Source organism: Neodiprion lecontei, chromosome 1 (genome assembly GCF_021901455.1).
Source record: "Neodiprion lecontei isolate iyNeoLeco1 chromosome 1, iyNeoLeco1.1, whole genome shotgun sequence".
Taxonomy (NCBI): Eukaryota; Metazoa; Arthropoda; class Insecta; order Hymenoptera; family Diprionidae; genus Neodiprion; species Neodiprion lecontei.
In genome coordinates this window covers 431349-450933 of record NC_060260.1, presented here as the reverse complement: position 1 = coordinate 450933, position 19585 = coordinate 431349, and the positions used below count along the sequence as shown (strand labels likewise).

Here is a 19585-nt window from a genome sequence, read left to right as displayed (position 1 = left end):
AAATGATATTTACTATTTTTTCCATGACCAAACTAAATATCCCGTGACAATTCCAGGTTTTCCATGACCCCGTTTAAATACCTTGAAATTTCCAGGTTTTCCAGGTATGTGGCCACCCTGCTCGAGCTGCTCTCGAAGGAGAGGTCAACGGCGGGTCTTTCGTTCTCCGTCGCTTAAAACACGGGGGTTGGCTCAGGGCGTCGGCGGGATGGGGAAGGGTCGGCGGATGGCGGCGTCGATCGATCGCGACGGCGCAGGACGACGACGTGGTCGAGGAAGGTTCGCGCCAACCGTCTCTTCGACAGTCTGACGAGACTCGTCGCGACATTTTCACCTCAAGTTATTCCGGAATCATCCTCTCGGACGTATCACAATTATCAAACTCGACATACGGGATCGTATCGGACTTGCACAGACTGAGAATTTTCAGAGAAACGTACGAAATACGTCCACGCTAATCGTAAGTATCTCAATGCAATATTTAATTTCTGTACGAAATTAGTGACATATATTCGCAATTTGAGGTGAAAACTCATCCTTGCTCGATCACCCGGCAAACATCCTCGAGACACACCTTAATTTTAAACCAGTACTTAAAAGTGATATTAACTATACGCAGGTATACCGTGCATTACGCAATCGATAATTATACGTCCCGAAGACGCAGCATGCGAATGAAACACAGTTCGACCACCATATACCTATACCTACATGCTAGCAGTGTGCGTAGAAATTGATGAGAGCGGGACATGTGCTTCTTATCGGTAGCTTTCGTTATCTTCAAAATGAAAATTCAATCAATTTTCCTTGTTGTTAGCTTTAACTTTACACAAACGCCGACTGAATACTCCATAGGTGTCCGTTTTTCCTGGTCATTGCCGTAGTACGGCCACTAGGTGAATTTTACTCATAATCGGTAATATGCCAAATTTCGTCTGGGGTTGAAAGGAGAAACCATGTTAGAAGGGACAGGTTTTATCGACATTCTCAAGTCTTTTGGAAGACGGCCAGGCGAACATTTTACTACCACTTTTAAAGTTATATGCCAAGCATCACCAATTTTCTTCATAAGTATAAAAAATTCGTTGAAAATAATGATTTTCGAAGGCTTTACACACAGTCGGATTCATGATCCCGGTGAGACTTTACAATCGTAGGATTTGGTCAGAAATAAGAGAAGGTTACAAGCTGTATATAAAAATCCCAAACTGAAAGAAAGTCTTGATGAATATTTTTCTTACGTTTTATCTATGGTCAAATTAGTTTTAGTATTTTGTAGTCTAGCCCGATGGGCAATACTTAAATATCGTGTTTCGTATTTGAGCAAGTGAAGACGAAGAGGTACATACACTTGTGAAAATTAGTGAGAAAATTTTGGTTTCTATTCATAAGGTTGAAACTTATTCCAGCTTACATCTTGGGTTATATTTTCCAGGACGGAAAATTCGCCGAGTTTATACAAACCGTCGTAGACAAAATCGGAAAGATTCCTTCAATTCTTATATTACGTTAGAATAAACATTCAAAACTAAGCGTTATGCGAAATGAACGTACAATCTTAGCATTCGAGAGAATTACAAGACACCCAGGTATAATTTGATTCATTTCAACGATGAACGAAACATCATTTCCCAAACTTGAAAGGAATTCTTGAACACATCTATCTATGTAAGTAAGAAAGTACCGGTCTTGCAGCGGTTGGTGTACAGCTTCGGAACACAAGGGGACTTGTAAATTCGTTCCAAAAACCAACCTACGCGCCGCTTCTAATCGGATTTACGTAACGAGTCGCTCGGAGATAACGAGATTCGTGAAGGATTATTACACCACCGGGTAAGTCGAGGCCTTGAATTCGTTTTACGTCTATACGGTATATGCAATTCATACTAATGGTGCTGATTTTTCCTACCTGTCTTCGTCATCCGAGACGTGGGTTCGAATTCCCTCAATAATCTTGCAAAGCATTTCGCGTGGTTCACGCGTATTTACGAATGACCAAAATTAATCGATTTTCGATTAAATTTTCAATTAAATTGATTATTTTTTCCCGATTAATCGAGTATAATAGATTATTTTTCCTCACAATCGGTTCTTGCTTTTACTCCCACGAACGATGCAATACAACATCAATTTATGTCATTAGAGTATCAATTATTATCATTGTCTTACTTAATAAGTACCTATTTGATACAACAAGTAAATGAAAAATGAACATATTCACCTGAAATTGAAAAATATTTTGAATGAAACTATAAATTATTTTTTAAAAAATACGCTATTAAGACTACACGACGAAATTTACAAAACTTTGGCTTCATATGCAGTGTTTCGAAAAAATACAAAATAATCGATTAATTGATTAAGTTTTACCGATTATTTTTAGCTTAATGGCCATCGCTACACGCGATAGACGAGTGAAATAGTATCGCCAATTTTTAGACAATTAATAAGTAAATCGAAGGAGCAAGCGAAAATGAAAACAAATGAACTGATTTCTACTCAATCATATTTCCACGGAAAATAGTAGAGAACATTTTTTGCGGAGAGGTTTAGGAGGGTGAAGGAGGAGGATCGTAGTTTCGACTCCCATCCAATGTTTGACACATACCTTCGAAGATTGATCGTCCCATATTCGTAACGGCAAACCAACAACGAGCTACATCAGTCTTCGGAAAATTTTTCTTTCACGTCGGTTTATATTTCTCGTCACTCTAAATGGAAAGAAATACCTACATCAATGAGAACTATATAAAGAAAATCCAGCGACTACGATAGCTATTTGTGCAAACAATGTAATGCATAAATCCTTCTCACCGTCATCTGCCAGTTGAAGTGCAAGAAAATTCCGTGATCCTGCTAAAATGCCTTAATGCCTACACCTAAGCTGAAGGCAGATCCTGTCAATGTAATCGGTAATCAAATTAAGGACTACGACGCAGCTAGTCTGGGAGAAACAAAATGTCGCAGGCCTCTGTTTACATCAGGAATTTCATGCCTCTGCGACTCAATGTTAGTGCCGGTCTCATCGTAAGCGAAGCTTGCAAACTCGCTCGTGATAACCCACGCTTTCCCCGTTGCGGGTTTCGGGTCTTTACAGAGAAGGGTCACAGGACGAGGATATTTTGAGATGAGGCCTGTTTTCACGGTACCCATACACGGACCGCCTACTTGTTTATATTAATTATAGATCGTCCTCTCCAAATTTCCTTGGAGTGAAAATGCGAATCGAAAATTAAACAATTAGTGTGACGCATCGTCCATACAACATAACGATTCACGACAATGAGTTTAAAGATCCAAAGATTCAGCAAGTTTGCAAATTTTCACCCGCATTTCCACATACACGATTATCTAATGCTACCGGCTCACCGCGGATTAATCTTTACTCGAGTCGCATTGCAAGCTCGGGTTACATGTTCAAACTTTGCCCCCTTGAGCGTAATTACAAGCTCCCTAGTTAATCTTCGAGTTACTCGGTAAACACTATCAAATTGCGAGAGCAGCCAGGTGAGCTTTGAGCCGAAAAACGCTACTCCGAACTTGTCGACGGTTACCCACCCGATTTTCCTCTCTACAGAACTCCCGGAATTTGGGTAGGTAGGTCATAACGTATACATGCTGAGAGAGCAAACCAGATATGCGACTTGTAAATTTTCCAACCTTCCCCCAAACGCTTTCCTTAACCCGAACTTTAACTCTGCACTGAACTTACGACGCGTGTGTGTATTCGTATACGAATTTAACAACAACCACATTTTATCGACTTTCATTTCACAAGTATTTTTACCAAAGGAAAGCGAAGACTGTTACACGATTCATCGGAAAGATTGGAGTTGATGCGGTGTTTCGATTTTGTAATAAGAGCGTAAAAAAAATTTCCGCGGTACACGATAGACGGCAAAGTTACTGTTTTCACCGGCGTAAGCATCGTATTATACATTTTGATCCTGCCTAACTCGGTTAGCGTTGTATGTACGTCCCAATGACTTTTTATGTACTCCTGATCCTCTGAAAATAATAAAAACTCGCCAAAGCTCGACGAAACTCGAAGTGAAGTTACCTGAGAAGGGCGGATACATACATTATACCTCCGTGAGTATGGAGCGTAGCGTGTAAAGCCGTAAATAAACGCAACCTGCATATTACATATGTGTGCTAAACCCGAACTGGTTTCTCCGGGGATGAACAATTTCTAGGTAGAAGCGACGGTGGAAAAGTTACAACTTTCGTTTCTAATTTGAAACTGTAAATAATTGGAACCATGAGAATTATCGCATAATTGTTATATTTATACGTCTGAGGAGAATTGTCCTACAGATTTCACGATTGAATTACTTCTTTGTGAATACCAACATAAAGCAGGAAATATCTTATATAGGTATTTAGGTGCTATTATAGGCCAAAATATCACAAATTATCGTCCAGTGAAACGCTGTGTCGAAACGGCTGATCGTGCACTCAGAATTATCCCTTTATTTCACGCTGGGACGCTCAGCGTCTCACCTTTGTTTTATCTTTGTGCAGTTTTTTTTTTTTTTTTATCAAACTACTTCTTGGTAACTCCTGCCAATTTTTTTGTTTCCACAGGGTCCCTGAAATATTTCTAAGTCTAAGACAATTATCAGTTTTATTAATTTATTTATTATAAAAATAGCAATTGCTAAACAATTGGTCGAAATTCGTACTTTTCTGCGAAAAAAAGCCTTTCCTGCTAACCTACCAGAAAAATCCGGACGCTAATTTTTGCACACACTTAATACACACCAAAAAAATTTACAGAATTTTTAAAAAATTTTGCTGTTGTTGTTTTTGTTTATCCGTCATATTGGATCTGCCATATAGAATATTCGAAATTGCAGTTCAGATTCGTAATCAGTGACCCCAAAAGTCTATGTGCACAAAATTTCAAGTAAAGCGTATGTACGGAAAAGCCTATACATGGAAGGGTTAACAGAAGCTCATTGTCAGTGCAGCAACGGGTACATGCATATAAGGAGCAAGGTTAGCAATCGGTATTAAAATTATCGAAAGGGCTCCAGATGAAGGCAGTCGCGGTGCATTGCTGGTAATTATAAGAATCGAAACACTGGCTTGAATACCGACGAATCGAGCTGTGGTTAATTACATACAGGGACAAATTTTTCTCCGTAGCGAGACGTCAATTACATTGGTTTGCAAAAAACAACGTTTTTTTTCTCCTTATTATTGTGTGTAATCATAATGGATTTGATGCTCTTGAATCGAAATATAGTAATAAAAAATATGTACCACGTGTATTTTTCACGTGATGTTTTTTTTTAATGTTAAACGCTATTTTTGCTCACAAATTATAACCAAACACTAATGACGGTAAAAATATATGTAAAAAAAAAAAAATTTATAAAGTTAGAAAGTTTAAACATTAAAATCGTCAGAAAATCTATCTACCTGTATAATTCTAGTTATTTTGTAATTTTCTGTCTTTTCGTATCATCGATTGGAGTTTCACGGCGAATCGACCAACAAAAATCTGCCAAGAAAAAAGTCATATCATGTAATATATAATATATACATATATATATATAGGAGACATCTAAAAATGGAATACACATAATGGTTCGGCGCGTTAAAACCATCATATCTATAATTTTTTTTTTTTTGATGGAGGAGAATTTTGTTGCAGACCTGTGTTACTTACACGAATACTGACGAATGCGCACAATTTCCAGTTTAATAATTATATGTAAACAGCAATTGTCGGAAAAATTAATCCTTAATATTTTCCACTCGATTATAGGGTACATAGTTTTACGTAATCATTAACTGATGTATTCAACAACTATTTCAGAAGACCCGGGCCGATTATCTCGACTTGACAAACTGACCGCAGAATGCGCCTGCAGGAAGCGCTGAGGAACACAGGCCTGGGGATCTTCCTGATCTTCACTCTCTCCCGAAGATTCGTTGATCCGGCACCCTTGGGAGGAACCGCAGGTGAGATTACTGGGATAATTGTTTCACATTTACCCCGCTAGCGAGCTAGTCGTAATACGAGGCCGGTTCTGGATACAGACTCTCACATTTTACTCACACTCCCAACGTCGGTACAGGAATCTGTATCCAGAATCGGTCTCGAATTACTACTCGAGCTGATATACATGAAGGTAAATTAAGCTAAATCGACTAGGTTGCACGATTTGTTTCTTGAAGAAAAATCATTTCACCCAATCGTCGGTATAATAACGCGTGAGAACGAACTACGTAAATTTTATATAATGTACCCTCGACGCAACGCGACGGAACGCAATGCTGTAGACGTGAAAGATTTTTTTTTTTTTCGCAACTACTCGTGATAAGGCGGATGCCGACGACGAGTTCGTTCAAACTAGTTCAGGCACGGCACTCAACGGAGCCTACCGACGCCAAAGCCGGGCTTCGTACTTTTTTTCACGATTACTTAAAGAGCGAGAGGCAACCCGACGTTCTCGTCCCCGTGCGACCCTGTCAATTTGATACCGAGCGGGCTGCTTGAGACAGGAACACCGAGCGTACCTTCTTTTTCATTTCAACCCTCTTGACGGATACCGAAAGACTTCGCAACATCTTGACGCGTCACGCGATAAACCGACGGCGTCTCATCGGTGACAAAGATTTAGGGTGAAAGGGTGTGGTGGTACAACTTGAACGGTCTAAAATCATACCTACGTTTAGGATTAATATATTATAGGCGAGACGGATTTGTAACGATTTTACGATACGCGCGCATTCCTCTGTGCGATATCCAACCTTTGAGAATAATTCACAATCTACTCGGACGCACAAATTTTGAATTATGCATGGAAAATTTACACATCAGCTGGCCTTTCCACTGTCTTGTTAATTACCGTTTTGCATCCATAAGCCTAGAGGGTGAATTAAATTTTTGACAAGGGCGGTTAAATCACCATATCATACATCATATATCATCATACATAGTACTAAAGTTCGAAACCCAAATTTCGGATGTTCAGAAATTACATTTTGACGTCACCGAAAGTTTTTTTTCTCTTATATTATTCGACCACGATAATCAGTCGGCAGAATTCCTCAGTACGGAAATGAACGCGCAGTAGAGAAGACGTACGAAAAACGCGCTACGCGAATTTCGAGCTCCGGGTCCTCTATTTCCTGGGTACTGCGGTCCAGGTCGTCTACCTGGTGAATTTCGACTTCCAGGGCGAGCGCTTCGCAGTTCCTGGGCTCCAGGTCGTCTACCTGGTGAATTTCGACTTTCAGGACTCGCGCTCCGTAGTTCCTGGGCTCTAGGAGTGAGAACTTATTTTGTCTTGATAAATAAATCATGTGTATTAATAAATAAATACGGATAATCATATTCATCGTATCTCTTTTTGGTACACTTCAACGTCATCGTTTACGGTAACAAGTTGAAAAATTTCAAACGATACACCTGTTTTATTTTAAGGGCATGCAGACAGAGGTGATTCGCGATACATATTTTCTCAATACTGAATATCCATTTACAGCGTCATTATCCAGATGTCGAGATTCTCCAGGTAGACTATTATGTATACGATATATATTATATATTACGATGTATACGAGTACAATTATCAGGTAGTCAGTCAAATTTTACTATTTTACGAATATGTGGTAAACTACTGACAGTAAGGCTTAGCCCATCGAGCGAGCTTTAGCAAACGAGGGTTTTACAGCTAGTAACTTTTAAATTCAGAGCCACCACCTCGTCGTCAGAGTCGGCGCGGCTTGAATAACTTTTCTCCTCTTATACGGGCAGCGAGTGTGAAATCTCTCTGGTATAATGCGCGATATCTTCAACGGAAAGAACATTATCTTAAGCGGAGTCAAATGTCGCAAAGTTGCGAACAAATCTCCCCTGTCCCTTCCGTATAAGTTTTGCCTACAAATAAGGTAGGTATAACATCAGGTGTGTCGTACAACGCAAACCCTCCGGCGTAAAAATATGTCACAGCTGTCGAAAAAGACGTGAGATTTTGGATCGGAATTGGAAAAAATTGTCTGCCCTTTCGTCTTCGTATCCTGTCCGATCATACACGGATTTTCAATAGCAGCATCCATCGTCAGATATGAGGGATTCTCCGTCAACTCGGCCACTTTTTTTTCGACCATCTCAGATCTGTCCCATAACTGGTTATATCAAAGTACTACTAAAAGGTACTCTATGTGAATTTTTTTCAGACTTTCTAATCCATTATTTGAGAAATTGCCGTTTTTTTTCAAATGAATATATCTCGGAAACTCGAAGTAACTGAAAAAAAATGACTCTACATAAAAGTTGTAGTTTTTTGTTAGCTTTCGAGAGGAATTTTTGAAAAAAATTTTACGTTCCGGTAACGCTGATTTTTTACCAAAAAAGGAAGAAATTATTTTTTTATTCGAAAAGGACCCTTTTTTTTATGAAAAAATTACAGAGTCTTCCAATATGTGTGACAATATCGCCAAAAAATCGCCAGAGTGGCACGCATCGAGGATCTAGGGTAAAAAAAATGAAGCCACACAAATTAATTTTTTTATACCGGAACCTCGACCGAATTTGTGTATAAGCGATTCACGCGAGACGCGATCGCGGTAAGTAATTGTACAACGGAGAGCTGCCGTGCAATCCATAAATCGTAAGCTAATATGCGCAGCTTCGCGATGCAGAGTAAAAATTTCATCGTTCCAGGTAAAATCGATGCGACAAACGATATTCAATTAGTGTTAGATAGGAGATGATTACGTAGCCGGATGGTTTCATGGTTGCGTGTAGCGGAGGGTCGAGCCTCGACCTTGAGGCACAACCTTGAAGCGCAACGCGCGTCGTAGAGTCTGATCTCGTTAGCGGAACGCCTCGCTGACAAATTAACTTTCACAGACCCTCGTGTGTAGATATATCTACGTAACACGTATATGTGTATGCGATACGGTCAGCTGTACGACACAGAGTAATACAATAATGTATAGGTGTATTATGCCTGCGTGCATGGTTTGTACATTGTAGTAGATATATGTTATACATTCAAGTTCGATATCGTTCCTCGATCAATTCACCGAACCTTTTCACTTCGGTATCGCAATATTATCGCGGAAGCTTCAAAGTTTCGCCCCAGTTTCATTACACCGAAAATTGAAATTCACTAGGTGGTAACTTGATGGGTTTAACCCTTTGGGTCACACATTATTGTGCTTGGTCAACTTTTATAACAAGATACTATCCTATGGTTCTCGGTTTCACTGATTACGAATCGGAAATCAGATTTTAAAACTTTAATATGGCAGATCCAATATGGCGGACGAAAATTTTAAATTTGATCGAATACGGTCATAAAATTCTATGCGGGGGTTTTCGGGATCACTGGTTGGATTCGCTACACTAAATTTTCAAAATCTGACTTCAGATTCGTAATCAGCGACCCAATAAACTGTTAATTTACGTAAAAAATGTACATGTGTAGAGGGGTAAGTTTCTGGGAAATGTATTGTTCCTTCAATTTTCGCGATTTTTCTCAATCAATTTGTTTCCAATAATAATAATTTACGTTACACGGCGTTACTTTCGAGTATAGAAAACCTATTGGTATACTGTCAGAACTAGCAAAAAACCGCAAAGAAATATGTTAAAAAGTTCTCGAAATATAAAAAAAAATGGATATAAAATAGGTGGTAAGTATATTTACCACTATAACTCGAAGAGTTGTGAAAAATCTCAGATAACGCGTGGGGGTCAGGTCGTGTCTATCAGACACCTTGAAGACAAACGTTTTTTTTTGTTAGAAACAAGTTTGCAAAAGTAAGAAATCGCCAATTCGTGACTTTCGTTACACACGATTCGCAGTTTTGACAAAATTGAGGCTCGGTCTTGATCAGATGATTCGGTTACCAAAATGTATTGTTCGATTCTGTTTTCATTTCCAGAACATTCAGAACTGCTTATTTTCGATATTTTTTCTCGTTGCGAAAACTAATTCCCCTGAGTTTTTTTAATACGTCTCAACCGTCGTGCGAATTTCCCAAGCTCTTGAGAACATCCTCCGAGTCAACTTCAACCTCCAACTGTGGATACCTACGTGTAAGCCGTGAGAATTTTCGTTGCCATATTGTAGATAAAATAACGATTTTGGCTCTAGCACTTTTCTGTATTCAATTGAGCTAACAGTTTGGTGAACCACCCGAGGAAGGAGATTTTGCGTCGTCATTGAAAACTGGCAAGAATTTTAATGGCGTGCATAACGGAATAATTGCGAGGTGTTTGTTGCCAAGTATACTTTGCGTCTCGTAAATTCCGGGTAGAAACGGCGTAACTCGATTTTAAGCCTCGCAATTTTGAGGGACGGGAGTATCCCGCTTTTACGGAATCTGAAGTTTACCGAATCCATCCCTGGGCAATATTGTTTACGCCCATGACGAAGTATTTACGACCGGATTTGATAAGGAAAAAACATGAATCGCATAATTGGTTATTGAACCCCATCTGTTTCCGCATCTCCGTTGATCGTTCAAACCGCGATTGATACAGAAAAACGCGTCCATGAGAAAAATAATTGGACCGAGCGTGGGTAAATATTTAACTGAAACTAGGTACGAGAGAAATTCAACAACACTGTTGTGGATTAAACTTGTATGTAAATTTTCACCAACGAATTACCAATACAAACACCTTCAGATCCGCCGTAAGATAAATCGAAACGTTTCAGACAGGCGAGGGGATGAAACACGCTATTCGTCGAATATGTTAGAAAATACAAGCGATTCAAGGAGAGGATACAGCTCGGACGGTCTAAAATCGTACGTATTTTTAGGAGTTTTTTTTTTTTTTTTTGAAAGAAAATGAAAACACTTGCAGCACTTTGAGTTTTCATTTACTTTTAAAAACAAACTCCTAAAAATAGGTATGATCTTAGACCGTCCAAGCTGTGCGCCCATCTCTCTTAATAAGCGAGGACCAAAGGAAGAAAACTGATTTGTTAACATCTTGATGATATTGTGAACGATCTGTTGTACCGGATAGACCCTCGCAGTAATTAAATATGAGACGTTGCAGTTGTGTTTAATTAAAATAGCATTCGCGGCTTCGACGGTCGCAACAAACTTGCGGCTAGCTTATAAAATCCTTGCCTTACCCGCAGGAACGTTTACTGTGTATATAACCTATAACGCGGTTGCCAATAATGGTGGCTGGTGACCAAAAGATCGCCCTGCGGGAGTCTTCAATAGGGAATTAACAGAGGCGAGTCGCGAGCTACGGGACGTCGAGACTCTCGGTTCACAGCTATCGCGTTTATGCCCGGAGAGCTTTTAACCCACGTATGTTGCACGCATCGCTCGCCAATTTCAGATTTATTTCCACAAAAGTGTCGGTTTTTACCCTCCCAGGTTCATTTGTCCTTGTTTTTCCCCTATCTCGTCCTCTCTATCTCCTTTCAGGTGGGATCAATTCAAGAGAGCTGTCGGCGTGGGGACTGGAACGAGAGACAAATAGATAGGCGGATAGGCGGATAGGCAAATAGATAGATAGATACTGTTTATTAATCCCAATGCGTTGGAAAAAGAAAAAAGCGAGAGATGGTACACGGAAGAAGAAGAAAGAAACACAGGGAGAGTACAGGAAATCGGAGAGGGGCTTGAATCCATTTATCCGGACCGTAACATCACGTCGGGTGCACGTATGCGGAATTTGAAATATATTTCTATTCGTGTCATTTTGCGATTCAAGCTACAGTATGCACGTGTATGCCATCGACCACCGCATACATCAATCTGCATGCACTGCAGACACATGTTATTGTACAATGATAGATTTCTACCAGCTAGAGTATCAACGAAGGGGGTCAAATAATATGTATATACCTCATGCACATTCGAGACCAGGTCGAGTCGATCTCTACTTAAAATTATTATTACCCAGCATTGTTTCGCTTGTTAGTAATAACAATACCGTGCTCGCTTCAGTTTTGCATCGGCTTGTTATTTCAATGGTTGAATAAATAGCACTCCCTTGGCTGCTGTATTCTCTGTTAATTAAACTCGCCTTCCCTCACAATCAAGTTTGAAACTCAGCTCTGCAACGAGATATTATTAAAGATCTCAACAAAAAGCGATCTGATACCTGAGCAGACAACCTTATCGAACCTACAAACCTACAAACCTTCATCATATTTTTAAATTACATTCCGATTCCTCTGTTTCAGATACGCCAGCTGCCAATGTACACGAGGTGAGTCGGGGATCCCCTAAAATTCCACATTCATTATATATATATATGTAAATATCCGTGTCTTTGGTAGACGTTTAAAGATAAAAAAAATTTGTTAATCGAATGACAGGGTGGAGGTTAGAATATAGAAAGATCGAAAAATTGAAGGGCAACGCCATCGAATTTTTAAAGAAGCGAAAGTTCAATTTTGATAATTTAAAAATGTTGAAAGTAGAAGGAAATAGCTCGGGATTGAATACGAAGTTCGACCAAGATCGACTTTAGACCGATGTTGAGAACAAAATTTTACGATCAATGCGCCTCTGATTGTAAGACTCGTCGTCGCGAAGTACGTTAACGCTTCCTTGACGTACAATATACACCACACCCACCTGCGAGTAGATTCAGCATCGAGGGGCCGAGTCCTTATTCCTTCGGGACGAGCGGGTGGCTGTATTGTGGGTGACGCGCAGAAGCCTCTGACGTCAATCGGACTATCTACCAACCTCTATCAGAGTCTCCCAGGCAACCGGGATTCATTCTTCTATACCCATGAATGAACTCCGCGGACGAAAGATACGGACTATATCTTAAATATCCGACGTGTGCATTTAACAGTAAATGGAAGTGCTGTGCGAGCACCCGACGTTTATACGATAGATAGAGAAAGGAATAGAGGGGAAAATTACATTTGTGGGAAAAACCTGCGTGAGATATAACGATATGCAAAATGTTCTAAAGAACATTATTATTATCTCTCTATACTCTCTTCGCGGTGGCGGCTGTAAAGAGTCGACGTATAAGTATAACTTGGCGTTGCGCTGACACGGGAAATTCTATATGGATGTAACCATTGTACTCGTGTACCCTTAATTTGCGCTGATATTCACTGAATTCATTTAGCTTGCGGCATTATTTTTAAAAGTATTACTGTCTGTGCAACTGTTTACTCAGCCTGTGTGTTCTCAGTACCTACATTTACGGTGAACTATATAAACGATCCAGGAAAAGATTTTATCCCTTCCCAGAGTTACTTATACAGAAATTCAAACGATTAAATGGGGTGTTTGTAAACTTTTTTATTCCGAAAAATTCTAACCGAGCTTTCTCCAAATACATTGCACTATATGTACTTATAACCACGGCGAAACGTGGTCTGTTAAAAACACGAACTGTTTGTGAAGATAAAATTTTAGCAGAATTTAGTGCCGGTTGAATATTCGTGAATAAATTAATCTTTTTTTTTTTAACGTAGAACGAGTCGACGGCGCGCGTGAATAGTATAATCGGCTTAACGAGTATAATGCTATCGTGACATCTTTCGAGCGTTTTACTGCTTTCGCATTCGAATTAAGAATGCATGCGCTCACGTATGACAAACAAATTATATGGCATAACTTACCGTTTATCCGAACTTACCGAATACAAGTAAAATATAATTTGGCAAAACTTTAGTTTCGGAGTACAGATGAATAAACATGACATTCCGAGCACCTTAATGCAATCGAATGATGGACGAATGCATTTTTTTCAAATCGATAAATAGCTATTTAAGCACAATATTTCGTAAAAATATAAGAAAGAAATATGGTCACGATCGCGATGTATCAAATCTCACTGCATATTATACATATACTTCTGAGTGAAACTATGCCGCCTTGCAATTAAGAATAGGAAAAAAGAAACTCTATACGAGACGCTCATCTAATAACACCGGCTACTCCGCCTTCCTTTGAATATGTTTGCCGAGAAGAACTTCAGGATCACTTGGGTGTAGCTTTGTTAACGACATCCTTCGAGGGCGCCTGAGGAAAGTCAAGTGTTGTTGCCGCAGAGACTGGGGCGGCGCCAATGCGCCATAATTGTCGTTACCTTGTCACCTACCAAGATACCATGGAAGACTAGATTATGAACCCGGATGTCTCCCCGTGGGGGAAGACTGAGATAAACGGGGATGCAGAGGGAGCGCGGTTGAAATTTTCGCGGAAGCATTTTTTTCATCTGAGTGACACATTGTGGGACGAAAAAAAAGAGAAAAGCTTATAACTCTTAATCCACTAGCTGGGTTGCAGTTGGCGAAAAAACTAAGAAGTAACTGACATTAAAGCATATGGCATACAGTAGGTGTGCGGTAGGTTTGATATTTCCCATTCACATTCTTCCAGGATTCGGATGTTGAGCAGCTGCAGACCCTGAAGCATTCGATCGGTAAGTCTCAAAGTCAGCTTATTTTAGCCCTTATTCGGGCGTGAGACTATACATATACCTGTACGTATATAGAACTGTGCTCCCGAAGATAACGCTTACATAGTAGCAATAACGAACACCCTCGTTCCCGATTCCCTTGTTTTCCATCGAAGCCAATTCTTCACGAACATTTTTTCATCGGACTTTCCATGCTGACATAGTAGTCTGTCCGAGGCTGTCCACTTCTTATGTATACGGTCTTCGATAATCAATGTACGCGCTGCGCATCGCGTGCCCAATATGTCGGATTCACTGACCCGGTACCCGTTTACTTCACGTAATATTCTCCTCCCTCATCCACGGCCGGTGTCCGTGGATGCCTTTAGACAATATGTATAATTGTACAAGCAATATCAAGTGACTTTTAGGCTTTTGGCCCAACATATTAGATCCGCCACTTTCAATTGTCAAATGTTCAGTTCAGATTCGTAATGAGCGACCCAAAAAACGACCCTTATACCAAACGTGTCCCTGAAAGAGTCGAATGGGGGAATCCACCCTCTTTGGAGCACGGGTTAGAATTGAGATAAAAATCCGAAAAATTAGGGAATTATTTTTAAATTATGCGGAACCGATTTGGGGGGGAGGGGGGCCAGTCGAAATTCAAAAATGTCCTTTTTAAGAACCCTTTATTACGCATAATATGAAAAGACGCGGGACCGGTAATGAGGGATGATTACCGAATGATAAGCTCGTTTAGTTCCCACCCCCTACAGTTATATAATTTGGCTGCTTCACCCATACATTTCACACATTGTGATGACGAAAAATGTTTCGGTTTTCAGGAAACACATTGGCAGCAATGAAAGCACAGGCCGCTGCGCATGCAGCCGAGGTAGCCAAAACGGCCGCTGCGATTTCCGCGGCCGCGGCATCCGAGGCAAATCGCACCGCTGCGGTAAATTCACCCCAGAATACCGGTGAGCTTATCTTGTCGTACAACTTCCATTTCGTCCCCGCCGACGTTACATTCCAGAGTTGTGGCATAGAACACGTCGTTCCTTTTCACCCTCCACAAAATGGAAGAAGTAAACGAAAAGATTATCTAGTATGTATACCGCGCACAATACGCGGTATGACATACAGGCACGCATGCAAATCCAATATGCATACACACGTGAATGGATTTGGATTTATGGTGGTTGAACCTCGAACGTGGGGAGCTGACGAAGAAGAATTGGGGTATACCGCAGCCCTTCGATACGTTATACCACGGAATAAAGTTCTGCTTGAATTCATTTCAAACTTACAATTAGTTCTTCAGATTACTTCATACTTGTGAACGAAGAAGCTCAGGCAAGCAGTATCCATGTGGTTAAATCATGGGTACTTTCGCATTAAAGTTCATTTGGGAATCTTGAATCTCTGAAAGATAGCGGCTTGTCGACACGTGTAAATGCGGTGTGTACTTGGAAGGGCTAGCTAACTCATTCCTTAAGCGGCAGTACCACCTCGACGAAACCCCTAATTTCCATACCCTTCGCAATTCAACATTTATCTACTCCAGTAGTGGGCAAGTCCTGTCCGAGGATCCGTTCCGTTCGATCCGGATACATTTCTGTAAGAAGGAGAGCTTCGATCTATGCCAGTCTGTCTCGTTGTCGGTGCTAGTTGTTCCTCGCCAACCAGCTTGTCGACCTTGGAATGAATAGTTGTTTTTTCAGGATCACTGGTCCAAGCCGACGAGACGGGGGTCTCTCGCGAATCCCCGGCGTCAGTCACTTCGGCCCCTAGACCGCTACCGCCTTCTCTAGTTCCCAGGGGTCAAGCGGAGGTCATACACGGTGAACACCAGCGCCAGAACACACCGACGCCACCCGGTGTTTCGGGATCGGTTCCAGCCGACTCGATCGTTCCTCCCGCCCTCCAGTCCCCCGGACAACCGACGTTCAACGGACAGAGGCGGGCCTACACCTCTCGGGATCTTTCAAACGCCGTAAGACACTCGACGCTTTTTTTACATTAGGTGTAGGTATTTTCTTCACCTAACGTATTCAATTATTCTTCGACGTACTTGTGATTTTTGGCTTATAGATCGAGAGAATGGACAAATTGGCGGCATACGCTAACGCCCAGTATTCACCCATGGACATGGCCGAGTACGTGTTTAGAACCGGAGACGAGAAGGGAGTTACTTTGGCCGTCGAGGAATTCCTGCAGCAGGGATTGGTGAGCGCGTTACGCTACATTGTGCTTTTTTATTCTAAGAACTAGACTTTCTAGCCCGTTAATACGATATAACGTACCTCTAGAAGAAAAAAAAATCATTGTTTTCTCGAAAGTTGATTGGTTCGTTCTCTACACAGATGACGCGCGATGAAGCTATAGCTTTCCTACAGGAGGTCAAGTACAACCTGGATTATTTGCAAGTGCACTACATTCAGAACAAGGTGTGGTATTTTACGAAACATTCGATTCGTGCGCCAGTGATGAATAATCACGTGAAGGAAAAAGACATTGAGTCCATGAGTTGGATGAAGATAATTTTTATTGCAGGAGAGGACAAGTCGTGTTCAAAAGGCATTAGAGAACGCCGAGATGCAAGCTCAAAATCGGGCGATGGTTAAGGAATACCAAGATATGATGGAGCCGTTAGAGAAAAGGAAAATGGAACCGGTCAACGGTGAGTAATTTCTTCCGGATGTAAAAATTAGCCAGACCGGATGTCTGGTTCCAATAGTCCAATCAGGCTGATTAACAACAACGCTTGTGCTTCTACTTTCATATATCGTATTCTTAGACATACAAGTCAGCAACTTGATCAATAAAGAATCGAGCCAAGATACTCGGGCCCGTGGGGGTGTCGAGGTTGGCATGGGTATATTCCCGGAGGATGCCGATTATGAAGAACTCCTGGAAAGACTCCGCGTCGCAGATTTCCTCTACACTCAGTATACTCTTGAGGAAGTTATCTATCAGCTAGCCAACGTCATGTTCGCCCAATCTCTCGCTAGAGGTAAGTTTTCGCGCGGTCGTACTTATACTTTCACCCTACAGCTAGATTCTCGGATCACTCGACATTGGATTTCCATCAGTCATGATGCTTGCAGTTATTCTATTCGAACTCTCAGACAACTGGCCAAAGCTTTATTCTCCACGTGGAATTGGCTATGGGGCGATATGAGAATTGGGCCCCAGCTGAACGCTGCGAATTCAGGACGATGACCTAAAAAATTATTGAATAATATTTTCTAGGTAGTGCTCAGGTACAGGAAGCTATTCAAAAGTTCACCAGCTTTCTCGAGGCGGAAGCCGCCCAAGGACGCATTTCCATACCCCTGGAGAAGAAGATCCTTGGTAAGCATAACTCACAGATATACTTATATGACTGATCGACCAACAAAAGAAGAGAATGCGTATTTCCAATACCTGCGAGATATTCAGAAACATAGACTTGAAGACCTTGTAGACTGTTTTTCATGATGTAATGATGGAAACAGACGAGTCTAGTATGGCATACGTGGGTACGGATCAAAGTTTCGAACAGTCAAAATTCCGATTGGTCAAAACTCCGAGTGTTGTCTTACTTCGCATATATGCGCTAAAGAATTCACGGCATAAGTGAAGGTCGGTAATGTTCGGAGTCCGTAATTCGGATTTTTGAACGTTCGGGGTTTTCGACCATACGGAGCTTTGAACCTCGCAACGCTTTTCGTTGTTACAGCAGATAATAAGGCGTAGAACAATCGATTTATTTTTCAGACGTTTTGATCGCGTCTCTCTCCGACACGCTAACAAAGCACCCGGACCTGGTCCCCACGGCACGCGAAGGTCTTGGAGGTCCAGCACTGCAGCCGAGCGGACGATTTCTTCAGGAATTACTGTTATCGCGAGCTCCAGCGCGGCTCCCCAATCAGGATCCTCTCAGGAACCTGCACGAGACTCCGTCTCAGCTCGGTCTCACCAAGTACATGCACCGGGCGTAAGGGATTCCACTTCGAATAAATCTATACTTTACTTCTTTATCTCTCTATCCTTCAAATTTTTTCCTCGTTCTCGCCCCTTTCCTGTCCTCTATTCTGCGGAAAATACTATCTTCTCAAAATCTAGTGACAGATACCACGGTCTAACTATACCGAGAAACTAAAAATTATCGCAGTTGCAGGAGAGGTTCCGGACTAGCCGTAACGCATGCCCGGAAAACTGCATTCTCAGAATACCTATTAAAAAAACAAGTGTTTTACCGACGCAAAAATTAACACCTTGATTACATATTTCGCGGCGTGATTACTTACATTTTACAGAGTGATCGCGAGAGATTACTTGACAGTTAAATTTTAATTTTGTCACGTGATTTCTCATGGTTCCAAAGGTTTCATATAATTTCTTAAGATTACAAAGAGATATCTGTGATCCTAAATAATTTCTCATGACTACCAATAATTACCTTGATGATTGCTAATACAGAATTTTATTCTAATACTACCGATTTCAGTGTCATTTCGGGAATTACAAAATGATTTCGGAGATTGGGAAATAATTTCGAATGATATTGACATCTGAATGGCTTCGGTGGAACACCCCCTAGCGTGTCTCTAAACAGTCAACTTATTTTCCATAATCTGGCCACAAGAAGATAGCCAATGTGCTCGCAACTCGGTCAATTATTATTTCTGTACAACGAGTTAAAGTGAGTAAATAAAGCTTCCTAGGTTGACAGCGAGGATCCTTGCTGATGAGAAATCACGTACCAACGTACAAGATAAAGATATGGTACGAAATTTCGAGATTATCTGTCGCACTGCAAAGAGGAGATTCTCTTGTAGGTACATTGACTGGTGAGCTGACTTTATTTAATAACTTTGACAAACAGGCATTTCGAGATGAGGAAACTGTACAGGTATACCGCCTATTAAGGATATATTCTCACTATACATATTGTATGCACATTACCAGTTGTCAAGGTTAATTAAAAATGTTTGAAGAAATGGCGGTTTTTGATTCGAAGTTAACACTACGTGGAGGCATTTGAAATGAATTAAATAAGAATCAACTCGTGTGTGTTAATATTATGTAGACTATACGATTTCGTTGATATACTTTGCTAAAACTGTACAATATTGACCAATTTGAAAATTAACTAAATATTGCTAGTTTGTTGCGTTTATCGTAAATTGATTATCAATTTGTAATAAAAAGCAATGCTTT

At 40.8% G+C, this 19585-nt stretch overlaps 1 protein-coding gene across 4 annotated transcripts; it reads left to right on the top strand.

The window, feature by feature from the left end:
• The first annotated feature begins 280 nt into the window (after positions 1–280).
• On the top strand, positions 281–18400 carry LOC107220625. 4 transcript variants are annotated; one of them, XM_046746778.1, is made up of 13 exons: positions 281–460; positions 1696–1833; positions 5831–5973; positions 12186–12211; positions 14356–14398; positions 15223–15357; positions 16102–16373; positions 16472–16606; positions 16744–16827; positions 16934–17060; positions 17178–17393; positions 17633–17734; positions 18140–18400. In XM_046746778.1, exons 3-13 carry the CDS (start codon positions 5871–5873, stop codon positions 18361–18363), a joined length of 1467 nt encoding a protein of 488 aa, XP_046602734.1. In that variant the 5' UTR covers positions 281–460; positions 1696–1833; positions 5831–5870; the 3' UTR covers positions 18364–18400. The 4 variants fall into 4 exon arrangements, with proteins under 4 accessions (XP_046602734.1, XP_015514790.1, XP_046602733.1 ...); XM_015659304.2 differs by having other exon boundaries at positions 5828–5973; XM_046746777.1 differs by lacking the exon at positions 1696–1833.
• The last annotated feature ends 1185 nt before the right edge of the window (positions 18401–19585 follow it).